The sequence below is a fragment of the Polistes dominula genome, unplaced genomic scaffold (assembly GCF_049000335.1).
Source record: "Polistes dominula isolate Pdom_NZ unplaced genomic scaffold, Pdom_raw_medaka contig_17, whole genome shotgun sequence".
NCBI classification, from domain to species: Eukaryota; Metazoa; Arthropoda; class Insecta; order Hymenoptera; family Vespidae; genus Polistes; species Polistes dominula.
Genome location: NW_028301049.1, coordinates 27,507 through 50,821, shown reverse-complemented (window position 1 = coordinate 50,821; position 23,315 = coordinate 27,507). Strand labels below are relative to the sequence as shown.

General features: G+C 30.6%; 4 protein-coding genes across 10 annotated transcripts in view; 2 read left to right on the top strand and 2 right to left on the bottom strand.

Annotated features, from left to right (window-relative positions):
• Positions 1-85: 85 nt before the first annotated feature.
• Positions 86-5,073, top strand: LOC107072117 (Brahma associated protein 111kD). Of its 2 annotated transcripts, XM_089175496.1 has the most exons (12): positions 86-215; positions 335-598; positions 712-758; positions 863-943; positions 1,191-1,397; positions 1,577-1,661; positions 1,728-1,850; positions 1,915-2,087; positions 2,166-2,267; positions 2,572-2,760; positions 2,838-4,439; positions 4,933-5,073. In XM_089175496.1, exons 2-12 carry the CDS (start codon positions 535-537, stop codon positions 5,047-5,049), a joined length of 2,790 nt encoding a protein of 929 aa, XP_089031622.1. In that variant the 5' UTR covers positions 86-215; positions 335-534; the 3' UTR covers positions 5,050-5,073. The 2 variants fall into 2 exon arrangements, with proteins under 2 accessions (XP_089031622.1, XP_015187268.2); XM_015331782.2 differs by having other exon boundaries at positions 2,838-5,066.
• A 1-nt stretch (position 5,074) lies between these two features.
• Positions 5,075-6,740, bottom strand: MCTS1 (malignant T-cell-amplified sequence 1 homolog). The gene is made up of 6 exons (XM_015331844.2): positions 6,563-6,740; positions 6,304-6,456; positions 6,113-6,213; positions 5,909-6,042; positions 5,598-5,665; positions 5,075-5,503 (listed from the first exon to the last, which is right to left on the bottom strand). The coding sequence occupies exons 1-6, from the start codon at positions 6,571-6,573 to the stop codon at positions 5,422-5,424; spliced, it is 549 nt and encodes a 182-aa protein (XP_015187330.1). The 5' UTR covers positions 6,574-6,740; the 3' UTR covers positions 5,075-5,421.
• LOC107072136 (uncharacterized) lies at positions 6,560-10,946 on the bottom strand. Of its 5 annotated transcripts, none has more exons than XM_015331822.2 (3): positions 9,519-10,946; positions 9,217-9,420; positions 6,560-8,724 (listed from the first exon to the last, which is right to left on the bottom strand). In XM_015331822.2, the coding sequence occupies exons 2-3, from the start codon at positions 9,367-9,369 to the stop codon at positions 8,008-8,010; spliced, it is 870 nt and encodes a 289-aa protein (XP_015187308.2). In that variant the 5' UTR covers positions 9,370-9,420; positions 9,519-10,946; the 3' UTR covers positions 6,560-8,007. The 5 variants fall into 5 exon arrangements, with proteins under 5 accessions (XP_015187308.2, XP_089031629.1, XP_015187306.2 ...); XM_089175503.1 differs by having other exon boundaries at positions 9,217-10,327; positions 10,494-10,945; XM_015331820.2 differs by having other exon boundaries at positions 10,003-10,943.
• A 783-nt stretch (positions 10,947-11,729) lies between these two features.
• The window catches only part of hts (adducin 1-like protein hts), a 31,924-nt gene continuing 20,338 nt past the window's right edge, over positions 11,730-23,315 (top strand). For both annotated transcript variants that reach the window (XM_089175499.1, XM_089175500.1), the window contains exons 1-11: positions 11,730-12,557; positions 17,422-17,558; positions 17,841-18,027; positions 18,201-18,583; positions 18,714-19,163; positions 19,271-19,407; positions 19,738-19,855; positions 21,821-21,934; positions 22,125-22,217; positions 22,368-22,563; positions 22,675-22,812. In XM_089175499.1, coding sequence (XP_089031625.1) covers positions 17,451-17,558; positions 17,841-18,027; positions 18,201-18,583; positions 18,714-19,163; positions 19,271-19,407; positions 19,738-19,855; positions 21,821-21,934; positions 22,125-22,217; positions 22,368-22,563; positions 22,675-22,812 — 1,924 coding nt within the window. In that variant the 5' untranslated portion in view covers positions 11,730-12,557; positions 17,422-17,450. The remainder of the gene's footprint in view (positions 12,558-17,421; positions 17,559-17,840; positions 18,028-18,200; positions 18,584-18,713; positions 19,164-19,270; positions 19,408-19,737; positions 19,856-21,820; positions 21,935-22,124; positions 22,218-22,367; positions 22,564-22,674; positions 22,813-23,315) is intronic.

Below are 23,315 nucleotides of genomic sequence, written 5' to 3'. Positions count from 1 at the left end.
GCGCCTCTAGTTGACATCGCTGTAATTAAAATAAAAAAGTAAAATAACTAGAGTAGGAGCGAGAAAGATGAGAATAAATCGATCGCAACGCCCCTACTTGATGGGTGGGATTTGGTGTAACCAAAATAAAAAAGTAGAATAATTCTTTCATGATGGGTGCTTCCACCTTATTGAAAAGTTCTTGGATTTAACTTAGAGACGCCGAAATGTTTTATGTATGTATTACTTGTTTATTTTACATGTTTTTCTAATAATTGCAATATATTATAAATTTAAGTCAACTTATACAACATTGTGAAATATTTCCTCAACGTTTACTTAACTTCAATTTCAGAAGTTGGAAGAAGCATGATTCAATTAAATCGTGACAAGGGGTGATTACGGTTCATCGTATTACGTGGCGTATTAACAAAAAAAAACCTATATATAATTATTACATAGCATTTTTATATGGAAAAAAAAAAAAAAAAAACATAGTGTTTGATATAATATTATTTATCAAAAGTCCATAATTGACTTTCTTTGCAATACAAAATGGCATTACCACCGAATTATAAGCAAGTATCAATGGCTACATCAAACGTTGTTGCGTCCAATCGTAAGTATCATTGTTTCAAGTTTTTATATTTATACTTTGTTTCATGTATAAGAATTTATGATTAATTATTTTCCTGAACACATATATAAAAAGATAAATATTATTCTATTCAGAGCGTCTCAGAGCATCTGGTGGAAGTAGTAGTAGTTCAAATACCAGTGTAAGTATTTCTGAGTAAAATATGTTTTCGTTATTTAATTACAGTTATTTAATTTCGCATTTTAATTAAATAATAATAATAATAACGATAAATGCATATTTTAGAAGGATACACAAAGTCCTTTTATACAAACTCCTCATAGTCATCCAGGATTTACACCTCAAAAAGTAGGAAAAAATACAAATGTGAGTAAGCATGTAAGCACTCTAGTTTGTCAAAATTTGATTGGTTTAATATAAACTATGGTGCATTGGTTAATGTTCTTTATTTCAAGCGTAATATCATGAAAATTCCATATCATCTTTTTTATAAAAATCAATACATGTGAAGAAAATATTCATAGCTAAAAGGGTTAAAAGATAGGAAGGATTAAGGAAATTAATAATTATAATAATATATATATATTTTTATGTATTATGGATAAATAAATAGGCAGATTCTCGAATGCCAAAACCACCAAAACCACCTGAAAAACCACTCATGCCATATATGAGATACAGTCGAAAAGTATGGGATCAAGTAAAAGCTCAAAATCCTGAATTGAAACTTTGGGAAATAGGGAAAATAATTGGTCAAATGTGGAGAGATTTGCCAGAGGAAGATAAAACAGAATTTATTGAGGAATACGAAGCGGAAAAGGTATACTTTATGTTTATATTCTATATCATATACAAAATGTACTAAAAACTTATGATACAAACCGAAAGGTAGTTGATTCTTCGTACAGCAATACCTGATGGAAACTTCATTATCATTTTTCTTTTACACTTTATTCCAAATTATTTATATCTATATAATTCCTATATTTTACAATTTAGGTGGAATATGAAAAAAGCTTGAAGACTTATCATAATTCTCCAGCATATTTGGCTTATATTGCTGCTAAAAATAGAGGAAAATCAGGTTGGTTATATAATTGGTATTCACTTTAATCTAAACTTTTCTCATTTATTTTTCTATCTAATGCAGCATTATGTGCGGCCCAACAAAACAATGATGATCGAGAAAGTCATGAACGTTCATCTGGTAGTAGTAAAAATCAATCTGCGCAAGATAGAAGGATTGATATTTTACCTGCAGAAGATGAGGATGGTATGTTCGATACATATTATTAATAATGATCAAAATCTGCATGAAATACTTTTGCAACTTTTAGATCAAGATGATGGATATTCTGTAAAACATGTGGCATATTCACGTTATACCAGAAATCATCGTCTTATTAACGAGATCTTCAGTGATACCGTTGTTCCTGATGTTCGTTCTGTAGTTACAACTCAAAGAATGCAAGTCTTACGCCGTCAAGTACAATCTTTAACTATGCATCAGGTAATAAATAACATATAAAATTATAAATAACATAAAAATACAAGCAATATTTTATTCATCAAATTATTATAATTATAGAAAAAATTGGAAGCAGAATTACAACAAATAGAAGAAAAATTTGAAGCAAAGAAAAGGAAATTTATTGAAACAAGTGAAGTGTTTCAAGAAGAATTGAAAAAAGTAAATAATTTCATCATTTTGTAGAAATACATTTTCTAACGAAAGATAAACAAATGTTTCCTCCGAGTTATATGAACAAATATTTTTCTTAATAATTTGTCTTACAAAAGCTTTAATATTTATCTAATATTTAGACTATTGATGTCCAATTCGTTTTAATCGTCGTCACGGCCTGTAAGCAATCAAAGAGACTGATTAAAACTATTGCGGAAAATGTTGTTTGGACCGCATTACTTACTCTATTGAACCATGGCCAGAATATATCACTGATTTAGACTGTCTATAATAAAAACATTTATTACAGCATTGTAGGCCAGCAGTAGATGAAGAAACATTTAATAAAATGGTAGAACGACAATATGAAGTACTGAGGAGAGAGAGATTAAGAGGTTCGGAAGAAAATCGTTCTGATGGTCCTGCATCAAATGAATCCACACCAAATTCTACACCTACTCCAACACCAGCTTCCCTCAATGATGAACCTACATCTGAAGTAAGATTTAATACTTCATATATTTTACTCAATATTCAATAAATATTCAATTTCTTTATGCATATATTTTGTTGCAGGCTACTGAAAATGATACGATTGATAAAAAGACCAATGGTTTTGATAAACCGAATAATGAAATAAAGAAAGAAAATTCATCGCCTCCATATGCTGACACAAAAACAGAATCCCCTACTGTACAAGGAAATCAGCCGATAAATCAACATGGATCTAATTCTAATATGTATTGTGTATCTGTTACTCCAATTCAACAACAGCAACCACCACAACCGCAGCAACAACAACCAACACCATCTCCATCAATGTCATTAATACCATCACAACAGCAACAACCAACGCCATTGCCATCAATGTCACTGATATCACCACAACAACAACAACAGCCGCAACATCATCAACAACAACAACAACAACAGCAGCAGCAGCAGCAACAACAACAACAACAACAACCACCTGTTCAGTCTCATCAACAACCACCTGTTCAATCTCATCAACAATCACCACCACAATCACATCAACAACCAACACCTCAAACACATCAACAACAACCGTCTCAAACTCATCCACAGGCACCGCTTCAAACCCATCAACAGCCAATCCCTCAAACTCATCAACAAGTAACACCTCAACCGCATCAACAACCATCTTCACAGTCTTCACAACAACCACCACCCCAATCTCATCAACATCCTCCGCCTCAAACTCATCAGCAACCACCACCTCAATCCCATCAGCAACCGCCACCACCTCCATCGCATCAACAACCACCGCCTCAACCTCAGCCTCAGCCCCATTCACAACCACCACCGCCTCCAACTCATCAGTCACAACCGTCTCAATCACATCAACAACCATCATCTCAAACTCATCAACAGCCACCACCACCACCACCACCACCATCCCAATCTCATCCACAACCACCACCACCATCTCAATCTCATCCACAACCACCACCTCAATCTCATCAACAATCATCTTCACAACCACAGCAGCAACCAACGCCCCAATCTCATCAACAACCACCGCAGCAAACTCATCAGCAACCACCTCCCCAAACTCATCAGCAACCACCTCCTCAAACTCATCAGCAACCACCTCCTCAAACTCATCAACAACCACAACCTCAAGCCCATCAGCCACCACCACCACCACCTCCCCCACCACCACCACCACCATCTCAATCTCATCAGCAGCCACCTCCTCAATTCCATCCACAACAATCGCCACAAACTCATCAACCACCACCGCCTCAACCACATCAACAACCACATCAACAACCGCCACCTCAATCTCATCAACAACCACCACCTCAATCTCACCAACAACCGCCACCTCAATCTCATCAACAACCGCCACCTCAACCCCATCAATTACCACCTCAATCTCATCAACAACCTTCACCGCAACCTTCTCATCAACCATCTCATCAACCATCTCATCAACCATCTCATCAACAATCTCATCAACCATCTCATCAACCATCTCATCAACCTTCTCATCAACCTTCTCATCAACCTTCCCATCAGCCTTCTCATCAGCCTTCACCTCAGTCTCACCAGCAATCGCAATCTCAATCTCATCAACAAACAGTACCTCCAACATCGTCGCAGCAACAACAACAACAATCTAATTCTACTACTAGTTCTGCTGTGCCTGTAACTGTAAGCGCTACTCAAAACATACCAAATATGCCTCCAGTATCTTCGCCTGCACCTCCATTGCACAATCCTCATCAACAAGGGATGCTTTCTAACCATTCTATGTCACCACATCAAACATCTCAAGGAACACAAGGAACACAGGTTCTTCCTCAAGGACCAGTAAATAATCCACATACATCGCCTATAATACCACCTAATCAAGGATATGGCCAACAATATCAACCAGGACCTGGTCCACAGCCGCAAAATGTTCCACTTGCCCCAAGACCTCCACATCCTTCTTATACTTATTCGCAACAGCAACCTTATCATCAACCTTACCCCCAATATGCTCATCCCTATTATCATCAGCCATATTCTCAATATTCGCCACATACTATGAGTCGTCCTCATGCACACAGTCCTCATAGTCCACATAGCCCACATTATCATCCACAATCCCCTCATACCGTAGGAGAAAGTAATGCAGCTAATAATAGTGTATCCAATTCAGGTACTACTTCTGGTTCTACCCCCGATAGTAATAATTCATCTTATTCTCCAGCATCAGGTCATTGTGAAAATGAACGTACTAATGCTCCTGACAGTCAGGAGACTTCTACTGACATGAAATCAAGCTCTGTGTAAAGCGTGTATTTCTTTTTTTTTTCTTTCTTTTTTTTCTTTTTTTTCTTTTTTTTTTTTCTTTTTTTTCTTTTATTTCTTTCATTATTACTTTATCCATTTCCATGCTTTCATTATAAAAAAAAAAAAAAAAAAATTAAAAAAAAATAGCGCACTTAAGTAAACATAACATATAAATAAATATAATAGATTATGTAATTTGTATAATAAAAATGTAATCTTTTGATTATCTATTGTAAAATTGCTATGACATTTTACAATACAAGATTATATTTAAAAAAAAAAACGAGTTTATTCATATAATATATAAATCTTATTGTGTGATGCATACGAATTCTTATTACAATATTTATCTCTTTTACTTGACTGGCTTCATTTGCCATAGCCCATCATTTAGATAATGATAATTTTCGATTCCTACTCCTTTATTCACTTTGGCTCTGTAAATGATAATTTAATATAACTATGTTTATATATATATATATTGAAAAAATAAGGATAAAAATGCTTAAAAGTTAAAAAATCATTATTTACATATCTTCCGTTGATAGAGTAGTTACTCCCACAGCTAAAGCATGTTGTTTTCCTTCTGCCATAACTGCCTAGTTGTTTGTTAAGTTTTTATTTAATATTTCATGAATAAAACTATGAAATTTATACCAATATATGAATTGGTATATCCAAAATTATAAAAGAATAAATTTCTACAATTTGATAATGACGATTTACAAACAAAACAAAACCAAACAAAATATGATATTCAAATTATTAAGTTGTGTTTCAATTGTATAAAATAATCACTAATAAGATAAGAAATAAGTTATAATATTTTTTCATAAGGATACAACAACGGTTCCCTTTTCTACTGGTGTCATTTTAGCACCTTTAGACGTTAAACCTGGACACATAATATTTGCACCACTAAGTACAAATCTGATTGCTCCTTTATCAACTTGTTCCATCGGTAAGAAGAATGGATCTTAAAGTATTAAAAATAATGATGTCTAATAATAAAATGTAAAAATAGGTAATAAAAATAAATAACTTACATTTGTGTAATAACCTCAACGTAGGCATCCATGGACCTTCACGTTGTCGAAAGAATAAAAGTTCACCAGCTGCATTGACTATAATTTCTATGTGATCATGACTATGATCAAAACATTGCACCTTTGTTAATTTATTACATTCGTCAATATAACAAATTTGCAATATAATGTGTCATTAGGAAAAATCTTACCACTTAACAATTCTGAAAGCATCCTTCTTGGGAATGATAGTATCCACATGACTTTCTAAATGAGGATACAATTCCAAAAGTTTTGACCTTATTCCCTTTTGAACCGATGATTTCAATTGTTGTATACCCGATACACTATCCTTCTCATCAAATCTACATGAATATTGTTATATTACCATTAAATATAAACATATATATATACATGAATACATGTTGAAAATATGAAAGAGAAAAAGGTTATGTACTAATAACTACGTACTTTTTAAACATCTTTCTTTGTTAATAAATAGTTATACAATTTATTATAGAAAATATCTTATTTTTCTTTTGATAGCACTTATTATTCAATGAAATTATAATAAATATTAATTATTCTTTATTTATCGACTTATTTTTATAAAGAAAACGCTTCGACAATCTCACCGTTGGTAGCCATTACTATATTACTATTACCAACGATGTCAAATGTATTTTCATATTTTTTTCAAATATTCAATTAAACAAATGACTTAATCTTCTGCGAAATACGTTTAATAATAATAATTAGCAAAGGCACGAAAGTGCATACTAAATTTATAAATAAACAATTATTTTTTCTCTCAAATAAAACGTAGTACTTTTGAAAATTTTTCAAATCAGTATTTAATAATAATGACGATAACGATAATAATAATAATAATAATAATAATAATAATAATAATAATAATTGCATTATTATATTTATAATTTAATGTTATTATTATTATTATTATCTTATGTTCAATTCGACTAGAATATGTATTCACAATTTTAAAAATTATATAAATAATTATTTGTTGACAATTCTAAATAATCGATTGAGAAATCAGATGGGTTTTATTTACTTATCAATTTCTTTCTTTTTTTCAATTAAATACTTCAATCATTTCCTACTCGAAACATCGTATGCTTATAACAACATAACGATATAAAAAAAATGTTGTTTCAACTTAAAACAACAAATTACGATTATAAAATATCTAATTAATTTATAATATTGATCATAAATTATTGTAAACATTGCATTGCATTGCATTGATAAACGCTTAAACGATTTTTACTAGTTGTTAATTATTTTACAATCAGTTGATTAATTTGTTGATTTAAATAAGTAAGAAAAAAAGGAGAAATATATTTCATTCATTATCCTATTAACAAAAATTCAGATCTATATATATATCTATATATTCAGATCTATATATATATATATCTATATATTCAGATATATATATATATATATATTATATTTATATACACCTTATAATATTATGGAGTTTTAGGCAGTTAATTATATAGTTTTAAGGCACCATACCAATTGCTTCGATTATTTCGAAGATTCATTTTTTTCAATTGGCCGATGTGCACGAAATTCAAAGAAATTTTATTAACATGTTATATGTAAATACGAAATCTAATTCTCTTTGAAATTAATTAAATTAATAATGTATATGTATGTATAAAAAAGGGAACGAAACGAAACGAAACGAAACGAAACGAAATATAATACATCTACGATAAAATTCAGTGCTTTTGGTCTTTGTTTGTGAAATATAAAATGACTTATATAATGTGCATTGAACCTGTATACTTACATGATTAAGACAAAAAAGAAAGAGAAAGATTATAATTCGTAAGAAAGTGTATGCATTGTGATGAGTATATTAAAATAATAACCTAGGGAGATTTTTAGCTAGTGTTTGCGGATAAACATGCAGACGGAGATGCAACGCAGGAACTGTGGACGGTAGTGTTCAAATTTAAGGTGGAATATCTCGGAACTTCGCTCATTAATGTTGCTTGTTCATAAGTAGGGGGTTGATCATTCCACCCCAATGATTTTAAGTATCTCCTTTCTTGTCGTCTTTTATCGAGTGCACGTAAAGCGATAACCATAGGTCCAACAACGAGCATCGCAGCACCAACAGCAACCATAGCAATGGCGGCCGCAGCACCGCTGCTCATACGGGCACGTAATTTTTTTCCATTTCTCAAACTTGTTACATTAGAATTGTTCCTTTTTTCGGAATCAACGGTGGTAATTTTGTATTCTTGCGTTTCATTAGAATATATCGATGAATCATTAATGCTGGTGCGAGTGACTATCTTATTTAAATTCATTATATCCTTCTCCTCTTCTTGTTTATTTTCTTTCGATTCTTTCGTAAGCCAATTCATATCCGAGATTTTATCACCGCTATCTTCGTAATACTTTCCATTAATATTTAAATGTCTACTCGAATGTTTTTCCAATATAATATTATCATTTGTTTTCTCTGGATATGATTTTAACAACTTTTTTATTGAATGTTCTTTAGATTTGGAAATATAGCTAGATAAGTCTTCTTGATCCGTCGTTCTCTTCGTTTTCTCATTTAAATATTTCATCGTCGTATCGTTTGTTTCCTAAGAAAGGGAATATATAGTTCCTATAAAATAGCTCAGATATCGACATTTTTATTGTCAATTAATTGACTTTTATTTCTGATAATGTTTAACCCGTTCATTTTCGCCAGGTTAAATCCGTTAATTTACGATTTATATTATTTTACCATTATTTATAAATTTTGTGTTTGTTTTTATTTATTATTAAAATCAAATTGATTATTACTTTTATTCAATTATAAAATCTTGATAAGGGTTGGTCATTTGATCGGTTGTTATGATATAAATCGATACGCATCAAAGTTGGAAAAATTCCCTTGAAATTCCCTATTCCCATATTGGAACGCTTCATATTTGTAGATCGGAAAAACTGATATTCTATTATAGAAATACTTAGACTACGGCTATTAACACGTAAGTTGTGAATTGTCGCGATTGATTTAACGTCATTTTTCTATCAGGTGATATAATATAATAGACATTTTTCTTATTTTATGTACTAAAGTTCTATACCTGAGTGTTGCTATTTGTCTCTATCATGGACTGACTTCGTAAGGAGGTAACGCCTTTTTGAAGAAGAACTATGCCAACTGAGATCCAAGCTGTGAACTGTAGAACGATCACTAGCTTCGAGGCCCAGTTGTCCGATCTCGAGTATAATGGCATTCTGATGTTTTCAAGAACCAAATAGTACGCAGTTTTGCACCCTTGATTTCACTATATATGAGACAGAAATGTGTATCTTTTAAAACAACTTGTTTCTCAATCTATTAACAGCAGTTCGCTCAATATTTTGCGAGTTCTCCAAATGTTACCTTATACTAAATTAAGGATAATGATTAATTTTAGATTTGATTGGAATCTGATCATTTAGGCCGTGGTATCACTCAAATTACACAGCCGAAAAAGATTGAGAAACGCGTTGGTTTAGAAAATTTCAATATACTTCTTTTTTTTTTTTTTTTAAATAAGACGATAATATGTACAAATGTTAAGCCAACCCACAAGAATATTGAAAAAATCATGCAAATATGCATTTTTGCGAGATAAGCGTTGCGAGTGTGCCTAGGGAACTGTGAACTTCTAAAGGAAGATTAATACAATTAGTCAATTTAATTAAAGGACGTGATAAAAGAATTGTGGTTAATGCTACAATTGAATAATATTTATTTATATTTTATTTAGAAATACCAAAGATAATACTTGTTAGAAAGACGTACAACAAATTAATGGCTTTTTAAATTCTAATCAAATCAAGGACATAACATTCCGTTCCGCTATCGAAATGGCGATACTTACGTCGATCAACGATTTCAATCAATGCCGAGCATCTAATACTGTTGTAGTCTAATCAAAATCTTGATTAAATCAAATGGAAGCAATTTATATTGTTCGGGAAATATTATAAAAACCCTGTCTACATAAGTAAATTCTTCTATGTATTATCGCGAGGCTTACATAAAACGAACGATCAATGAGTCTTTTGTTATTTTTTAACAATAATAGATTAAACACTGATTATTTACACTGTATGGTCTAGTCAGTAGTAGAACCGTCACCAATATTATCAACATATTAATGAAAATATTGATGTCGAGAGAGGGAGAGAGAGAGAGACATCGTCCTGTGAACAATGTTTCGCTACCGTTACTTTCTCTTATCGTTAGAGCTCAACGTCAACGTGGTAGAAACGTGCACAAGTGAATAAATAAATCTTTGGACGATCATACGTCACATATTACCTACATACATATAAACATACACACATACATACATACTTATATACGTACATAATTATATCATACATGAATGCATGCATATGTAACTGAATACGCGATGCACGATCAGATGTTCATCCATAGGATACATTGCCGAATACGCTGTGCAGGACGTAACGATTGTACGCAATACATTACGCGATATGAGTTAACACAAATGACGTTATATCTTAAAGAAATAGATTGAATCAAATAAAAGGATATTATATTAGAAATTTAGCGGTTTCCCGATAACGACCACAGCGCAATATAAACGCGAAACAAATGTGATGCTACTGCGTATGAATCATTGGCCCTGGCCGTGCATGATTAAAAGAGACTCCCCCACTGTCTTCCTCGCCAATACCATGACCTCACTATAATTTTCATCATTGTGTTGTTTGTATTAGTCTTCGTTGTCATTTTTATTATCTCTGTCATTATTGTTACTAAGTATATTATTATTATTATTATTATTATTATTATTATTATTATATCTTTCCTTGGAAGAGCTGTAAATAATTTTAAGCGTAATAATTCTTCAGAATTGACTATTGTAAAGCGAAAAATTATATCTTGACAAGACATTGGTTTTCAATTATGTAATTTCTATTTATAAACGCATAATAGTATGCAAAGCCACGAAATAAACCGGTTTTAAATCTACCGGTTTATTAATATTTTTCGAAACGTTAATATTAATGTAACGATCTCACCTGAGATGAGAGTGACATGAAATTGTCATCATAAGTATATTTTACATTTTAAATATAATTAAGCGAATTTTACTTTTACTCCTTATATATTTATTCGTTTTATATTTTATTATTAACTTTAATATCACAATAACATATTTATATTCTTCAAAGAATAGATCAAAAGTAATAATCAAATTCCATATTATTATTGTATTTGTTTAAATGTGCAAACGATATAAACAGAATATGTGTTCGTTATATTTAAAAGATATTTCTTAAAATATTGAATATCATATTGTCATCCAATAATCTTGTCTTTAAATAAAACGATATAAAAAGCTTTTTTATGATTGGAGGAACAAAAAACCATAGATGACGTTGCATTTAAACGCTAGACCAATCAGGTATAATGAAACGGTTTCTGACCTAATGGACAAATAATGGTAACATCCAATCAGATAAAAGCGATAAATATCAGCCGTTTGAAATGTTTGGACAGAGGAATGACGTTCGAAGCGCCACGCGACGTAATATTGGCGTGCGGAGTAAACTAAAGTCATAAAGACGCGTGTGTTGGTTGTGTCGGTGGTGTTAACCCATGATTAGAGGGGAATGAGTGCGAGGAGAGAGAGAACGGATCGATCTTATGCTATTAGTCAACGAACGCTATCGTGCAGTGGAAACGGGGGCTCCAGTTATGCGATTTTTCCTGGATCTATAATAAAAAAGATCTGCATGTAAAAAGGGTGTATCTGGGGATCGCGATTCCACGTTGAGAATTCGCGTTCTTCGGTGCTCGGGTTTAATAAAAGAAAAAAGAAAACAACTGTGTATAATAAGTCGTCCTATCAAAAGAATTGGTGGGGATTGACTCGTGTGGACGACGGCTCTCTGTGGTGTGGGGAAACTTGAAAGTAAAGGAAAGCAAAGCGGAAATATAAGAAGAATAAGATATAAAAATAAGAAGAAGAAGAAGAAGAAGAAGAAGAAGAAGAAGAAGAAGAAAAAGAAGAAAAAAGCTATTAAGTAAAGAGAAGTTAAGGACAGCGGAAGAACGGAAAGATTGGCCGGTTTAACGGCGGTGGAGGACTCTATTGGGGTTTGGGTGGAGGATAAGCGAGGAAGGGAAAAGGAAAGTTAAGTAAAGAAGGGCTTGGCTACCGTTAGTTCATCGTTTTCGAGGAATATCGTCTTCGTAACGGGGAAGCTATCCGCCGAACGGAAGGACCGTTCATTCGTTTTTTCACTCTCTCTTTCTCCTTTTCTCTCTCTTCTTCCCTCCCTCTTAAGAAGGCGGTTTTACAGCTACGGCACGTTAAAGGAACACTCCTGCTAAAATACCGGGGCAGTATCGGATAATAATTATCACCTACGACATTTGTGTGTTTTTGTGTAATAGGTAAGTAAACGTAATTACGTATATCTAGTATGTATGTACATTTTTATTCCATTTTTTGTTTAATTACTACGTACGCATCATGTACGATCCGCTGACATACAACACAAATTGAGAAATAGTAGAACGAAAAGGAATCGTCGTCTTCTTTCGTATCGACGACGAATGTTTGTACGAGAAATTACGTAGTGTGACGAACGAGGGGTGTGTCATGTCAAATCCGGTTCAGCAGCACCGATCAACATCATCAGAGCGGTTCGTACCACCTCCATCTCTCCACCTCCTCTTTCACCTCCACTCTCCACCTTTACTATACCGTATTACTATGGCTCTTGTTCGCTCGCGTTTAATACCGTAATTTGTTTCTTTTACTATCCCAATATCATATTTCTATACTCATTTGTCCAATGATCGACCAATGCCTTGGCTAAATAAATCTATTCGAAGTGTCCTATTAAAAAATGGATCTTTAAGTTGAAGAAATAGAAATAGAAATAGAAATAGAAATAGGAGTAGGAGTAGGAGTAGGAGTAGGAGTAGAAACGGATCGTGGTATTAACAACGGTACGCTTGTCCCTATTCCTCCCTATTGATGGTTGAAAGCGATACTCTATTCGGAATATTTTGTTTGTAATGTTTTTCCATTTTTTCTCTTTCTTTTGCAGACTTTATTCGTTTTCCTGCCATTACGAAGAAGAGAGCGTATCGAGTTCGAAGCGTCACATAAACCCCTCTTACTTCTTCCTCCACCTCTCTACCATCTACCATACGCACACTCTGTTAAGTAGTTCCTATCCCGTTCAATCTTTCCAGCATCCGTAATAAACTTGTTCATGTTTCGTTTATTAAATTTTTTGTTTTACAAATTTTGTCAATAATTTCAAGTTTTAATTGATATATACGTAGATTAGAATTATCGTTCGTTTCGTTAAAAGATAATTAATATATAGTTATCATAAAATTTTATCTTATTTTCTAGTATGTTAATTCATATATAATTAGTTTTAGATGGTAGTATTTCATTAATTAGTATTACTACTATCGTTATTTTTATTACTATTAGGTTGTTTTAAATATAATTTAATGTTTCAATTTAGATTTCAATGAAATATTTATTGAAAAATTTCAAATGTAACATAACATCGCAATAAATATTAAGTTGGCTATCTCAATCATATCGAGTATCGATAGACGATGACGATGACGATGACGACGACGACGACGACGACGATAAGATCAAATTGCAGAGTATCTCTTAGTAGATTCGATGCTATTAATCGTCTTATAAGACGTTTATAAAATCTTATGTAGCGTTATAATGTAGAACAACCAAACGATTTCTCTCATGCTTAAATAATGCTGATTATTGTTTTGAAAGTTTCTAGTATATTCCGGTCATTGTCCGATATCTGTCTTATTTGTCTCTCTTTCTTTTTTTTCTTTTTTTTCTTTTTTTTTTTTTTCTTTCTTTTGTGTAATCAAACGACTATCGGAGAAAGCAAAGAAACTTCTTTAATGTCACATGTGAAAGATCGTACTTCTAACTAATGTCAATTTAACGATACACACAACATTGCATAGTGTTACAACACACATTTACTAATAACACATCGTGTGCAACGATTAATACTATATATACAGTGAGTCATAGATGTATTCGTACTTATTCCCATTGTAAATTAGAAATAATTGATATTTATTTGTACTCTGCCAAGCTTCAAAATTCTTATTCACAGAAACCTATTGAAGGATTATTAAACTTTCAAATTGATATGAATTATATTATAGAAGAACATTTTATTGTTAGAAAAATATAATTATTATTTGGTTGATTCTTCTTTGCATTTTATAATGTTTTTCAGACGATTGGGCATATCTCTTATAAGACCAATTTTCTTTTCAATTGTGTCCATATTTATTTCGCTTATTAAATGCGAAAAATTATTAAAAAATATTTTATATAATATTTTTGTGTGCAACGGTCTAACTTTGCACATATAAGTGAGTGGGTTGAAAAGTTTAGAGCCTCAACAAGAAACCTTTTATTCTTCTTAAATAAAACACAAACTCGGGAATATATAAAATATAGAATAGAACATATATATTATACATTATATATTATTAATAATAATAATAATAATAATAAATGTATGAGCGTTAGTGTTGGTTCGTTGCAATCATTGAGGCCACGTCATGCGTGTAAAGCCGCATATCCAATATACAGGAACATGAGACGTGTCGTCATCGGCTGTATTAGTAGTACACGCGCGCATATACACATTTATATATTACTAAATTATGTGTGTATACATATGTACATATAACTTCCATTATAACAGTAAGATAAAATGAATTTGCAATTATTTAAACTGAACTTGAATTAATAAATATACTAAAATGGCTTAAAGTACTATATTATATTTTAATATTCCGTGCAGGAAGTACAATAGATTTATGTTTTTCTGTGTCAGGAGAATGACCATCATGATCACCCAATTGGGTGCAAGTAGTAGAAAAGGAAACGTCTACCTACCTAAACGTAGGTGTTCTAAGACCATTTATGTTTTTAGATTCCTTATTTTTTCATATTACCATAAAAAATGATTTCATAACTCGTTTATCCTCGTATTACTTCTTTTTTTTTATTGCCACTATTTAAATGAGATTTTCAACAATGTAAAAATTTTTTTGGCTGTAATTTAAATGGAATTCAAGATTATAACTTATACTTTTTCTATAATATCTACATGTCGTCCAAGTTCAAGCAAAAATCATTAACTAACATTTATGCTAATTTGAGTTATTGCTGGTAGAATAAATTTTTAATAGGATAAATATCAGGTTTGGAAAAAGTATGCTTTTATGGAATAATGATTAGTAAATGACTCAAAAGATCAACCAAAGTTGAACTTTTATAATGAAAATAATCTTTTGTAATGAAAATGATATCAATTTAAAAATTGAATGATCCTAAAATACGAGTATGTACCTGTGTGTATAAGAATTTGGAAACATAGCATATTTGCATTGAAGTCTAACGAAGCGTCGTCCTACCAACGATCGTCATTGGAACTTTGGGCGTGTCACGTTCACACTACACATGTATGCTTGTTGGACATTCGTCTTTTTTAATTAAATGATTCTTCATGGGTGTGTACGAAGAAGAACGCTCATGGACATAGTAATTATAGTCGAATTTTAGGAAAAAATAAAGGAAAACTAGTGAAAAGGATTTGCCACACTGCTCAACTTATATCTATAATAATACATTAAATAGGTATACGCGTGCACTGTTTAATTATTATTATAATATTTAATTATAGTATGTGTGTGTGGGTGTTATTTATTTACGTTCATCGTCATAACGATAGTCATTACGATAGGTCAAAGCCATTTATCGAAGTTACGTTACAACGTGAATTGTAGAAAAAATCACCGTTAGGATTTTTATTATTGAAATAATCTACATAAGTACTTAAAGTCGAATGAGATCTCGTATCATCGGTTCTTGTTACGCCCGTTAAAACCGGAAACGACGCATCTCTGTAATTAGGCACGATATATGTATAATAACTGGAAACAAAAAAAGGGCTTCCAACGTTTCTAATGAATTGAGCCAAATTATGTATAAAGTTATCATCAATCTATCATCTTCAAATTGAATACATTTAGTTTTAGTTGAAGTTAGTTAGCTCTTTTAGATTTAATTTTTTATTTCAATTAAAAATGTGAAATTACAGTTTTACGATACTCGCCAAAAAAGATGTGTATAATTTTACAGTTGGGTAAAGTGACTCTTGGTTAAACATATTTCTTAACTAAAAACGAGTCTATATGTTTTGTATTATTTATTGGTTTATTTTACTTTGTATGCCAATATAAATTTCAATCTATTTTTAATTGAAAGAAAATGTATTATAAACAAATGAAATCTATGCCCAACTTGTGTTATATTATACATTGTATGAATGAAATTCGTATACATATATTTCAAAGGTAAATGAAGAATTATTTGAAATTTGAATTAATTTCATTTTTGTAACTTTTTCTTGTTTATACTTATCTTATATTTCTTTTTTTTTTTTTTTCTTTCTTGAGCAAACACGTCGAGTAAAGAATAAAACGTTTAGTCATAAGAGTGATCTACGAGTTACAAATTATTTATAGTTCGGTGAATAGTAGAACATGGTCTAATTCCGGTAGTCGTAACGCAATAATCTCTTCAATATAACCAATAGCAGTTCTATAAGTTCTCTAAGTTTCTCTTTAATAAACAATCGACAATTTTTTTTATTCCTTTTCATTTTATTTCTAAATGATTTTTCTGTTTTATTCGCAAATGAGATTGCATACCTGAAAATTCAGTTTGATGTGCATAGATTTTTAATAGGAGAAAAATTTGCATATATTTTTTAGTTTTTATACCAATCAAATTCTATACTTATAGTATTATAATGTGGTGGTACAATAAGTATATAAGTTCTACTTCAAAATCATTAATGTTAAATTCAAATTCTGGATTCAATATTATTGCTTTTTATTCATTTTATAATATGTTATAATAATAATTATACAATATTGTTTGATTTCAATTATTTCAATTCAATATATTTGTACGTTATTTTCTTTTTCTTCTTTTTATTATTATTTTTAACTTTCACCAAGTTGTAGAAGGAAGCATAGAGTCGGAAAAATATCAAATAGTGGATATGTGTCAACAGGAACTTTCAGAATCTTTCTTAGAAATTTATATAAAGTAACAATTAGGTTTATGATGATAAAATGGAATAAAAATGAAAAAATACAGATATAATAAAAATATTTCTACATATCACTCTTTCTTATTTATTTTATTTATTTTTTCCAGGTCGTAGCGTCGAATACGTAAAATAAAAAATGGCGGATACAAGTCAGCAGGAACTTTCGGAACCTCATACAAATGGGGCAATGGATGGGCTTACAGAGGAAGAAAAAAGCAAAATAAGGCCTGCAGACATTGATGCTGTAAGTAATGCTTTATATATATATATATATATATATATATATATATATATATATATATATATATATATATAAGAGAGAGAGAGAGAGAGAGAGAGAGAGAGAGAGAGAGAGAGTAAGTAACTATATACCTGAAATATTAATTGAGTTGACTACTAATACTTATACTTTCTACCTAAAGTTGTTATAAATTGTAAAGAAAAGTTAAAATGACAAAGATTTTTTGCATAAATTTCTTAATTAATATGACACGATTTGTGTGTAATTTCTTTTTTTTATTTGTAGGACATGAGAGAAATGGAAAGAAGAAAGAGAGTCGAAATGATGATGAATTCACGATTATTCAGGGAAGAATTGGAACGTATAATTGAAACGCAAATGAAAGATGGCGCCGGACCCTCAGGTCTTTTACAACAGATCTCCGATATGATGGGTGCACAAGGAGCACGTTTCAATGGAAATGTATTTAAAAGTAAGTGCCTAAGCGAACAAATGAATCCATTGATATTATTCCATTTGATATGAAGTAACTAAGTATTCTTATTCATGATATTAAAATACAAATAAAAATATAAAAAGTTGATTTATTGGCTGTTGTAAGGTATACTGAAAGAATTTCGTTAAATTCTTATTTATAAATTTTAGATTCTAATTGTGTCGTGCCTATCAATGATATTCGCGGAGTCGAGAGTATGGGCTATGCGAAAGGTGAAAAGTTATTGCGTTGTAAACTTGCTGCGGTATTTAGATTACTCGATTTATATGGATGGACACAAAATGTAGGCGGTCAAATGACGGCCCGCTTAAATCAGGATCAAGAACACTTTTTGGTTAATCCTTTTGGATTACTTTATCACGAAATAACGGCTTCTAGTTTGATTAAGGTCGATATGCAAGGTTCTGTCGTTGAGCAAGGAACAACAAATTTTGGTATACATCTTATGGGATTTCAATTACATTCAACGATACATGCTGCTCGACCTGACATCAAATGTATCATTCATATTTCTACTCCGTCCGTTACTGCTGTAAGTTATTCACGTTCACATTTAAATCATATGTCTAATTAGATTTTCTACTGATCTAATATTATTTTTAATTATCCTTTTTAATGTTCATTGTTATAAAATTTTATTGGTTTTTTTTTCTTCTTCATAGATTTCTTCCTTAAAATGTGGTTTACTGCCAATTGGACAGGAAAGTATAGTTATCGGTGAAGTAAGTTCGCATCATTATGTTGGTGGAATGCTTGACCCAGAAGAAAGAGAGAAAATTACTAGAAATCTTGGTCCTATAAACAAAGTCATGTTATTAACTAATCGTGGTGCTCTCTGTTGTGGTGAAACAGTCGAAGAAGCGTTTTACAATGTATACAATACTGTATTGGCCTGTGAAACGCAATTAAAATTAATGCCAGCTGGTCTAGACAATTTAAATCTTATTTCGGAAGAATCGAAGAAAACGATTTTCGAAGCATCAAGAAAGCCTCCAATTCCTCAACAACATATTGCAGCACCAGAGTCAACAGTAATTACTGAAAAATTAGAAAAACGTTGGAGAATAGGTGGAACTGAATTTGAAGCGCTTATGAGGATGCTCGATAATGCCGTAAGTCTTTCATAATTATGTTTCAATATTTATATTTTATTATTTTTATGCATTTTCATTCATATAGAAAATTATTATTACATATGTCGCTTTCTTTTTCTTTATAGGGTTTTCGCACAGGTTATATATATAGAAATCCACTTGTAAAAGGAGAGCCTCCAAAACCACGAAACGATGTAGAGGTACCACCAGCAGTTTCATCTTTGGGATATTTGCTCGAAGAAGAAGAATTGTATAAGCAGGGGTAAGTAATTCGTTTTTTATTTAATTGTTACTACTACTACTACTAAGATTAAGTAAGAGTTTTTTTATGAATGTTTTCTCATGAGTTCAGAAAAATATTTTTAAAAATAAATCTTTTTTTGATATAAAAATTTCACATACATATACACGAATATATGTTATGTGTTAATGTGTTTATAGCTACTGAAACAATTATTGAACTGAAAGCAAATTATTTCCCTAAATGATGAAATTAATTTTAATGGAGCATGTTTGTTTTACCCCTGGACACTTTATTTATATTAAAACTAATTTCTTATAAATCTGATTTTTATTCCTATTTATTGTATAGGCTTTGGAAAGGTGGTCGTAAAGGTACCGATAGGTCACGTTGGTTAAATTCACCGAATGTGTATCAAAAGGTGGAGATATTGGAAACTGGTACTCCTGATCCGAAGAAAATTACAAAGGTAGAAGTTATTACTTTTGAGAATAAAAACGAGTAAGCATTGATAAATCGCATATAACGCGAATAACATTTGATGAATGCCATACGCCGCGTATATATTAAATATGTATAAATGAAAAATTCTTTAAATGTGTGCAGCTAAAGTCATCGTATTTCGATAGTTAAATCAAAATTTGTCTTCACAGATCTCTATCTCTCTTTGTAAAGATCATATGTGTTATAAAATACATTTCTGAAGATACATAAGGAATATAATACTCGCCTATAAATATTCCTATATAGTTATCGAATAATACTTTACATCAACGCTACTCCTATGCTTTTTCATATATTAAGTCAAATGAAATTTGTATGATTTGTATGTATAACATATCATGTAAATTTATTGCCTTAATATAATATTAATCATCAAAACTAATATATATTTGGAATAAAAGCTACACACATTGCATTTAATGAAGGAAAATTATATTATTCAATTGATTCTTCTTTATTTTTATGTATTTTCATGCATTCCATTCATGCGTCATTCCATTAACAATGATGCGTTTAATGTTTCTATATAGCTTTTAATATTATATTGCCCATCTTATATATCACCTAGTCTTTATGCTTAATATTGTTACGAAAACAAATAAAAGTAATTCTAAATAGTTGATGAATTAATATATACAACAAATATCGTATCTTATATTAAATATGTGTTAATGGATGTATCTTGTGAAATTTTATATCGTTATACATGGAAGATCTAATAAAAAAGGATCAATCCTTTACATATATATATATATATATATATATAATATTTAGATGACTTCAGAAGACATTATCATGTTTTAGAATGATGCACCATCGTTTATTTCATTGTTTATTATTATTAATCGAATTAATATGTTGCAGAATAATATTTTTTATCACTAGGATTTGATTCAACTACAATAGTTACTTTTAATATTATTTATTAGAATGATCATTTCTGTTATTTGTATGTACTTTGTTAAAAAAAAAAAAAAAAAAAAAAAAAAAACAAACAAAAACAAAAGTAGATTATTATATCTGGCATAAAAATGAGTACAAAGCAAATATTGTTACCAGTGAATACTGGATAAATGTGAAGTATACATAATACTTTATAATTATAAATATATGTAAGTGTATATTTAATATACATATACATATACATACATACATCCTATATATATATATATATATATATATATATATAGGATATATAGGATTGTGCGTTATTTTGTCTTCTGTAGCATATATATTCATGAATCGAATAAAGTTTAATCCGTTGTCTAATATGTCTCAACAATGTTTTAACTATTCAAAACATATCTAAATAAGCAATAAACAAAGAATGGTGCGTGTGCACGAGTGTGATGTACAATTGCAGATATATTCATCAAAATTTATTAAATTAGACGGGTAGTCATTCTTGGTGTCATTTGCACGTTATTAGTTATGCATTTATTTTGGTTTTTTGATATATCATGTATGCTGTATAGAAAGTAATAGAATTCGTCGGATTGAAACCTGTATGAATGTGTGCCTGCTGGTCGGTCGTGTCTTCGAATTCTCCATGACCTCGGTATACATCCACTGCATTTACAAAACCAGGTGAAATGACCCTTTAAGTATATTTGATACAGTTGGAGTTTTTTGTAGTAATATTTTTAATTTAACAAATTATATACTGAACAAAATTAAATATTATATTAATAAATAGATTTTTTTTTATGTATATGTATATAAATTTCTTATTTAAAAGTATTTAAAATCAGCGCCCACACAGAAAGAAATATTATATTAAAGTTTAAAGAAAAATATGCAACGCAGGCACACATTACATGCAGTACTTAAATTTTCACTGCGCAATCGTATGTATTATTTATTGATAAATGATGATATTGATAAAATATATCAAAGGGGGTCAACTCTAATGCTCTGGTTTTGTGTGCAGTGGGTGTCCGATGGATCTCCGACCCATAGCAGTACCCCAGTGAAGATTGATGGTGCTCTCCAGTTTGTACCTAAAAACACTAATCCGAAAGAATTCAAACAAATTCAACAGCAGGTAAGTAAATTTATATTTTATACAATGGAACAAAATAATTCTAATGATAATGATAGAAAGATTATTATCAAAAATACTCAATATGTATTTACAATTTATTATTTTAACTTTTCTGAATTATTCAGCAGATGTATATATATCTATATCTTATTAATATAACATAAGTACGCATCTATTTTTACTTCATTAGATAAAAGACTATCGTAGAGCAGATAAAATATCAGCTGGACCACAATCCCACATATTGGAAGGTGTAACGTGGGAAGAAGCGAAAAAAATGCAGGTATAAATTTTAGGATTTATATATTACATGAATATATTATTGAAAGAACTATAATTCCACTTTTTAAATATTTACAAACTTTTATGACACATTCTACATTTGATTGATTTTTAATTTTATATTTTGTAAATTTCTTTAATTATTTTCAAGGATGCTACGATCAGTGGTACTGGAGAGCAAGTTGTACTTGTAGGAGCAGCTAGTAAGGGTATCATACAAAGAGGGTTTCAACATAATGCAATGGTTTACAAGACACCTTACGCCAAAAATCCATTTGATGCCATTACGGATCAGGAATTAGATCAATATAAGAAGGAGATAGAGCGCAAGCAGAAGGGCGATCCTTGTAAGCATAGAATATTTATTATAACAATGCTTTTGTTTTTATAAAATATATATTTTTATTTTCTTCCAAAGAAAAAGAGACACATTTGTTTAATGAACTTTTTATAATTAGATGACGAATCACAATCGGAATCTGAGGCATTGTCGTCATTTAACATCAGTCGTGCAACACACGAATCTAGCACTGCCAAGAGTCCAATTCAATCACCAGTCTCTGTTACATCAGAGACTGAGGAAGAGAGTAGAGATGGTAAGAGAAATTATTAAATATATAATGTTTCATTTAAACGGCTCAGACAATTACATTAACGAATTAAAAAGAACATTTTAACAAAATTTATTAAGCATCCTTTAGTACATTTTCTACATATGAATCATTTATGACATTGTATTTTTTAATATATTTAACTCCATGTAATCATTGTCATGATTGGAGTTCACATTGGAATTTAAATGTTGTATCTATTTGATGATTATGATAGATGGATAGATTGTATTTTATGGTTTATTCCAATCATTTTACTGGATTCTGCGTATTTGCGTAAAAGATTGCGTATTTGCATAACACAGTGAGTGATATTTTTATGTTACAAACTCATATCAGTAATAAAAGTCAGATGAATTTTGTTATTGATTTGTTAAAATATAAAAAAGTACTTTTAAACACGATATCACCCTCCTATACTTTTGACAAATTACTATTTAATAATAATTGATAATTGAAGAAAAAAAAAGAAATATAGAAATTTATTA

Coding starts and splice junctions, on each gene's coding strand:
- LOC107072117 (XM_015331782.2), top strand. CDS start 535: ATGGCATTACCACCGAATTATAAGCAAGTATCAATGGCTACATCAAAC. Junction 2,088..2,165: donor AATCTTTAACTATGCATCAG/GTAATAAATAAC, acceptor TTATAATTATAG/AAAAAATTGGAAGCAGAATT. Junction 2,761..2,837: donor ATGATGAACCTACATCTGAA/GTAAGATTTAAT, acceptor ATTTTGTTGCAG/GCTACTGAAAATGATACGAT.
- MCTS1 (XM_015331844.2), bottom strand. Junction 5,666..5,908: donor TAGAAAAGGGAACCGTTGTT/GTATCCTTATGA, acceptor ACAAACAACTAG/GCAGTTATGGCAGAAGGAAA. Junction 5,504..5,597: donor ACTCTATCAACGGAAGATAT/GTAAATAATGAT, acceptor TATCATTTACAG/AGCCAAAGTGAATAAAGGAG.
- LOC107072136 (XM_015331822.2), bottom strand. CDS start 9,369: ATGCCATTATACTCGAGATCGGACAACTGGGCCTCGAAGCTAGTGATC. Junction 8,725..9,216: donor AGACAAATAGCAACACTCAG/GTATAGAACTTT, acceptor TCCCTTTCTTAG/GAAACAAACGATACGACGAT.